We start from the raw sequence: 6,764 nt of genomic DNA on the forward strand, positions 1-6,764 counted from the left end.
GGGGGGGGGGCACTTACACATTCAGACAAAACTGAAGTACTGAAGGGGAGGTTAAAAACAGGGGGCGAGAGAGAGAATAAAAACAGCACAACTGATGGGTGGGGAGGATGGGAAGGGTATTCCAAAGAGAGCAAAGGCAGTTTTCCTTCAGACTACTCAGCCTCAGGCTCACTGAACACTGCCCTCTCTCAGGCCCCCACCCCACCCATGCCCTTACAAAGCCGGCCAACTTGGTCCCAGCGTGCAGCAGCAAGAGCAGCGAAGGGGAATCAGAGGAAGGCAGCAGCCGGGTACAAGAAGTGGAGGAGGTGCTGTGGAGGCCGTCCGGGATGTGGGAGGGACTGCAGCCCCTGAGCTTCGGCGCTCCCTTCAGCAGTGCAAGTCCGCCGGGCCAAGTTCCCCTCCCGGTCCGTGCTGATTTTACTGGTAGCTGGGTGAGGGGGGCAGAGAGGCGGGCTGAACGAATGTGCCTCGAGGACTCAGCAGTAAGGGAGAGCCCGGGCAAGCATGCATGCGCAGGAAACCAGGAAAGCCAGACTCCATGTGCAGCCCAGCAGAACTAAGGGCTGCTGGGAGCTGAGGGTGGGGCTTCACTTCCAGGAGGAAGCAAGCCCCCACACTAACTTCCCTCCCTCCCTCCTGGTCCCAACCCAGCCACTGAACATAGTTTCAGAATGGAGCAAGGGTGGCTGGAACCAGTTGCCCCCGGGGGAGGCTGAGCCTCTCTCTGAAAATTTCGGGAAGGACTGAGGCCCCGTCGCCCCCATGAAGATTACGCCTATGGATACTGTTCCATTTCATATCCCAGGCTTTTGCAGCCTGACTGGATGGGGTTGCTGCTGTTAGATGTTCAACCTCCATCCCCTTGTACGTTGCAATACTCAGGAGTATTATTTTTTTATTTATTTAATATAACACGATAAACATAACCAGGAAAAACAGGGAAGTATAGATTACAACAAGATAAGAATTAGAACCATTGGAAGAGTACAATTTATAAATGTAACATGACATTGTATTCTTACTGCTGTGAACTGTCTCCTCTGTGCCTCCTGAGCTGGTAGGCAAGAGATGTTATCACATGACACAGGCTCTGATCTTCCCATCATCTCTGCAAGCAGATTCATTCTCAGGGGTGGAACACCTTTATTGGAGCACGTTGATCATCTCACCTCTGGTTGTCCAGTCTCTCTGGGTTGCATCTGTGGTTCAGGCATGGCTGGTGCATCTCTGGGTTGCATATGTGGTTCAGGTATGGCTGGTGAAGCATCTTGGGTTGTCTCATCTGCTGGGATCACCTCAGGAACTTCCTGGTGTTTCCCACATCAAAGGATGTCATCTGCTTGTCCACTTCAGTGTCAGCTCCCTTTGAACCTTGAGGCCTTTCATTTTCATCAAAATGTACTCGTCTGCTGATAGTGATCTCATTAGTTTTTGAGTCCAGGATTCTGTAACCCTTGCACCTAGTTGCATATCCAACAAAATGCCTTTCTTTGCATGATCATCAAGCTTTGATCACTTTTCTTTAGGGATGGGTCTGAAGGCTTTGCACCTGAACACTCTTAGGTGGTCCATGGATGGTTTATGGCCAACCCACAGTTCACAAGGAATCATACCTGTAGATCTCGTGACTAGCCTATTCTGCGTGCAGTCAGCTGTGACAATAGCTTCACCCCAAAACTGTACATGCAAGCAACTGTCTCTGAGAATAGTACATACTGCGTCCAGAAGTGTGTGATTCTTATGCTCTATGACACCATTCTGTTGTTCGAGGGAGGGGTACCCCCCTGTCCTCCTACGGACAGGTACCCATTTACCTAATTGCTCCGAGGGGCTTTCGGACTGCTGGGTTGGCAGGACATTTTTTGAATTATTATTTTCAGTGTAGACTTGCATCATTTTAAAACTGTTCTCACCTGGTCAGCCTCTGTCTTACATTAAGTAAATTGAAAACTGTTAATATCTTGCTCCTTAATCTTTTTCTAGATTAAATAATTGGGTTATTTCAGTATTTTCTTACAGAATTATCTTTTACAGTGGAAATAAACTATGACCTTCGCTCACAAAGAGACCCCCTGAGAAAGGGGGTTCGAGCGGGATATAAAGTCTAAGGTTAAATAAATAAATAAATAAAATGCATTAAGCAGGAAAGGCAGGGCAAGAAAGAACAGCTGACAAATAGAAGGTGTAGTACAACAGCATCTACAGAGATCAAATGAACTATCTTGGTCTGATGGTCTTCAGCTATCAGGATAACAATATGACTTGCAAAAGTTGTACAGTAAACGTAAAGAACACAGTCAACTATAGCTGCAAAGCAAAGGATGCTTACCAAATATGAAAAGTCAAACCTTCCTTTTCTGCTTCCATATAGTAAATCATTTCTAATGATAAATGGGCTGTTCATTTCTACATGTAATGGCTAATATGAGCCACTTACCCACATGACTGGCACGGTATAAGAACCACCAAATCATGTGAACAATATGGCCGATGACACCCAGCTCTATCTGATGTCGGGTGGTCAGTCGGACTCTGATCCAGAATATCTTCACCAGGCGTTACAGGCCGTATCTGGATGGCTCAGGCTGAGTCGGCTGAAGCTGAACCCGGCGGAGGTCCTGTGCCTGGGTCGGAGTGGTATGGGACTGGGGCTCCCGCTCCCGGCCTTCGATGGGGCGCCTTTGGTGCCAGCTTCGGAGGTTAGGGGTTTGGGAGTGCTCCTGGACCCCACCTTAACGATGGAGGCCCAGGTGGCAGCCACTGCCAAAGCAGCCTTCTACCATCTACAGCTGGTGGGGCAGTTGGTCCCCTTCCTTAGCCACGAAGACCTGGTCACAGTGATCCATGCAACGGTTACCTCGAGGCTAGACTACTGCAACACTCTCTACATGGGGCTGCAGCTGGTCGCAGAATGCGGCGGCCAGGCTGGTTGCAGGTGCCTCTAGATGGGACCACATCCAGCCTGTGCTGAAAGCGCATCACTGGCTGCCTATAGCATTCCGGATTCGCTTCAAAGTGCTGGTGCTTACCTTTAAAGCCCTACATGGCCAGGGTCCAGCATACCTGAGGGACCGCCTTTCCCCATACAGGCCCCAAAGAGCACTTCGGTCGGGGTCACAACACCATCTAGTGACCCCGGGCCCTAAAGAGGTCAGGTCCTTTTCGGTGGCAGCTCCTATCTGGTGGAATGAGCTCCCGGAGGAGATCAGGGCTCTGCGGGACTTGTTGCAGTTTCGCAGGGCCTGTAAGATGGAGCTTTTCCGCCAGGCTTTCGAATAGGAGCCGCTGCCACCACCACCACCAATGGGTGACTGCAAAGCAGTACTGCTTGGTTAGGCTGACTGGCCAGCGAACATCGGGGCCATAGCATCCCCCTCTCTGACTCAATGTGATGTGCAATAGGGAGCTCATGATGGATCCTTAGGAGTTGCCCACTGCGCTTAACTGTGTTTAAATTGTTTTAACTGTATTTTATCACACTGTGTGCCTTAATTGTTTTAACTGTGGTGTTGTATTACACCTGTGTTTCGTAAGCCGCCCTGAGCCCGCATGCGGGGAGGGCAGGATATAAATGCAATTAAATAAATAAATAAACATGGAAGTCACAGCCCGTATTTCTTCCGGTTCACAGAACAGAAAGAAGTTGCAATTACCATTTTACCCATCTCACACAAATAGACCATCCACAGAAGCCTGACTATGAGACAGAGAACAGTCCAAAAATCAGGAACATTACATACAACTATCTCATTATTCTGACACAGAGGGGCTTCAAGCAGAGCTAGCAACATACTCAAAATTAGCAATGCCCACAAACAAACCTGCTTGATAAAGTATAATCTCAGTGATAATCTCCCACTATATCAGAAAACTGAAGACCAACAATTGTAAACAAATAAGCGATTATAACACATAAAGGACATGATAAGCCACATCTGGCCTTGTGAGCACTGGAAACAGCAATCAGCATGATAGTATCCCATGTTGTACCCTGTACCACAGAACTCATTTCCCCATGTATGCAGGATTGCCAAGACCCTGCTGAGGGCATCAGATATCCTAGCCTGGGCACCTCTCCCTGCCACCAATTAGCTAGCTAGTGGGGGGACTTACTGGCAGAGGGGGAGGCCTAGGATGGTATCTCAGTGAGGTCACCATCAATGTGGTGATGTCACTTCCAGCATGCACTGGAAACATATCATTGTGTTGCTGGTGATGTAGAATGCTCTGGTATTTGGGCAAAACCTCAATGCCCAAATACCAGTTCATCCCTGTGTCACTGGCAACAAAGATGTCACTTCCAGTGTGTGCCAGAAGTTACATTGCCAAATTGCTGATAATGTTGCTGCAACATCAGCCAAGGCCTCCCCCACTGATGATAAATCTCCCCACCCCGTTCCAGTTGCCTGGAGAGACTTGGCAACCACACACACACACACACACACACAGGTATGTATGTGTGCATGTATATATATTAAACCTTTTGTTTATATATGTATACTCATGTATGTAGGAGTGTGTGTGTGTGTATGTATGTATATAACTTATGTTATGTATGTATGTATATGGCACTTACATTCCTGACAGAGACAAAATTGAGGCAAAATGTCAGTCTTTCAATCCTTTGCTATCAAGTAATTGTTTTAATTTCTGTAGGCTCCTTGAACCTGGATCCTGAATATAGGATGTAGAGAAAAAGACCACTGCCTCTTTTGGGAAGATAATTAACCTCAAAAATTGTGTGCATGTGTGTGTATCCTTCCTTTCTGATAATCTCAGAGTGCCTAACAACAAAGATTAAAACCAAAACAGATACACCACAACACAGTGGGGAAGCGGGGGGGGGAGACTAGGCTTGCTAAATCCCCCCGGGGGGCGGGGAAAACCCCGCCCAGAGGCCCGTTCCCCACCACCGGTGGATAGGGCCCCGGGGGGAACCCCACCCCGACGTGCACGTCACCCAGAAGTGATGCGACCACATCAGCCATGCTGGGGGCGGGGGCACGGGCATCTGAGAGAAAACTCTATGGTTTTCCTCTGATGGTCGTGGCCCCACCCCCAGCATGCCCGGCGTGGTTGCGTCACTTCCGAGTGACGAGGATGTGGCACGCGCACGTGGGCGCTCAAGCTGCCAGCCAGGAGTTTCCCGCTGCAGCGAAGATTGCACTTGGAAACACTAGGTGAGACACTTCACAAAAACATTCAACCCAGGGAAAATCATCAGTGTGGAAATGGCCTAGGTTATGACAATTTCAAATTACTGTAGCATTAAAGGTAGAGACGGACTTTTGCATTTACATTCCACTGAGTTAGTCTAGCAGTAGGCCCTCAAAGTGAGCTATAGTCTAAACAAGCAATCAAATACAATAAAACTCATAAAATCCAAGTTAACAAAGCAAACACAAAAAATTGCTATATTGTTATCTGCTAAATGTAGAACAAAATAAAAAAGAATAGGAATTGTGTGATATAAGCTAATAGTAGTCAAAGAAGGAAGAACAGTGACTAGGAGACCTGTCCATCCTTATTCTTGTCATCTTCTGTCAGACACTTCAGTCAGAATCTCTATCTGCCTTTGCAATATTTTATTGTAGCTAGATAAGCTACTACCCTGCTCCTTCTTAAACTGAAAGTCTGGATTCTCTAGACATGAACACTGCCATACAAACAAATATTTCAAATATGTTCATATCTGAAGACAATAAGAATTTATTGTACTTCAAGCCAGGGGTCGTTTCGTAGAAAAAGAGCTAGGGGAACTCATTAGCATAACTCATTAGCATATGCCACACCCCCTGACATCACCGGAAGTGTGTCATAAGGCCACACCCCTTGACATCACCGGAAGTGTGTCATAAGGCCACACACCCCGCCACCAACGGTCCCGGCCGCTGCTGCCGGCCTTGCAGCTTCACTGCCAAGCCCCATGAGGGGCCCGGCGGTGGACCTGCAAGACTGGCGAGAGTGCAAGGAAGCCCCGCGAAGGCCCTCCCTGGCCCCAGGCAGGCAGGGGTGGGGAGAGGCAGGGAGGAAGCAACTTACCCTCCCTCTTCTCCTGCCTCCTCCTGGCTGAATGAGGGCCGGAAGCGGGGCGGCCGGAAGCAGGGGGCAGGGCTTCGTGATGTGCCCTGCCCCCGCACCTCACCCGGGGGAACTGCGATCCTCCGCGATCCCCCCCAAAATGACCTCTGCTTCAAGCTAAGATACTGTACTTCAAAGCCCACCGCCCCAACAAACACAACTTTTCCTGGAGACTTTCCACAGACATCAAGAAAAAAAATAAATCCTCCTTGCAGTTCATTTTCTGGATTGCAACCAAAGGACACAAATAAGAAACAATTTTGAATGATATACCCTTCTACTCTAAACATTTATCTTTTGTCATTTGGCAGTATAACTCTTCATTTTTTCACTGCATCTGGATTTTCATGCTACAGTACAATTACCTTGTAAACAGAATATGACCTCCAGTTCAAAGTCATAAAACAATTTCTCAGTTTCGTTTTTAATGAGCAAGAGACATGTTCGGATTTTATTCAACATAATCCTGTTTCCACAAAAAATCAAGATAGATTGATTTACCTTATCACCTTCAGAGAATGTTATTCCATCAATGGCTCTTTTCCAAGTAATTTCAGGGGCAGGTTCTCCTTCTGCCTCACAGATGAGAGTTGCTTGACCATTTTCAAAGGCCGTTTCATTTTTGAGTTGTATTATTTGAGGCTTTACTGTTAGAAGTATAAATTATATAACTCATTCCT

At 47.6% G+C, this 6,764-nt stretch overlaps 1 protein-coding gene across 1 annotated transcript in view; it reads right to left on the reverse strand.

The window, feature by feature from the left end:
• NCAM2 (neural cell adhesion molecule 2) overlaps window positions 1-6,764 on the reverse strand; it is a 454,404-nt gene that overhangs the window by 191,009 nt on the left and 256,631 nt on the right. The window contains 1 exon segment of the mRNA XM_015422532.1: window positions 6,586-6,731. Coding sequence (XP_015278018.1) covers window positions 6,586-6,731 — 146 coding nt within the window.

This window comes from Gekko japonicus, unplaced genomic scaffold (assembly GCF_001447785.1).
Source record: "Gekko japonicus isolate JY-2015 unplaced genomic scaffold, Gekko_japonicus_V1.1 scaffold1351, whole genome shotgun sequence".
NCBI lineage: Eukaryota > Metazoa > Chordata > Lepidosauria > Squamata > Gekkonidae > Gekko > Gekko japonicus.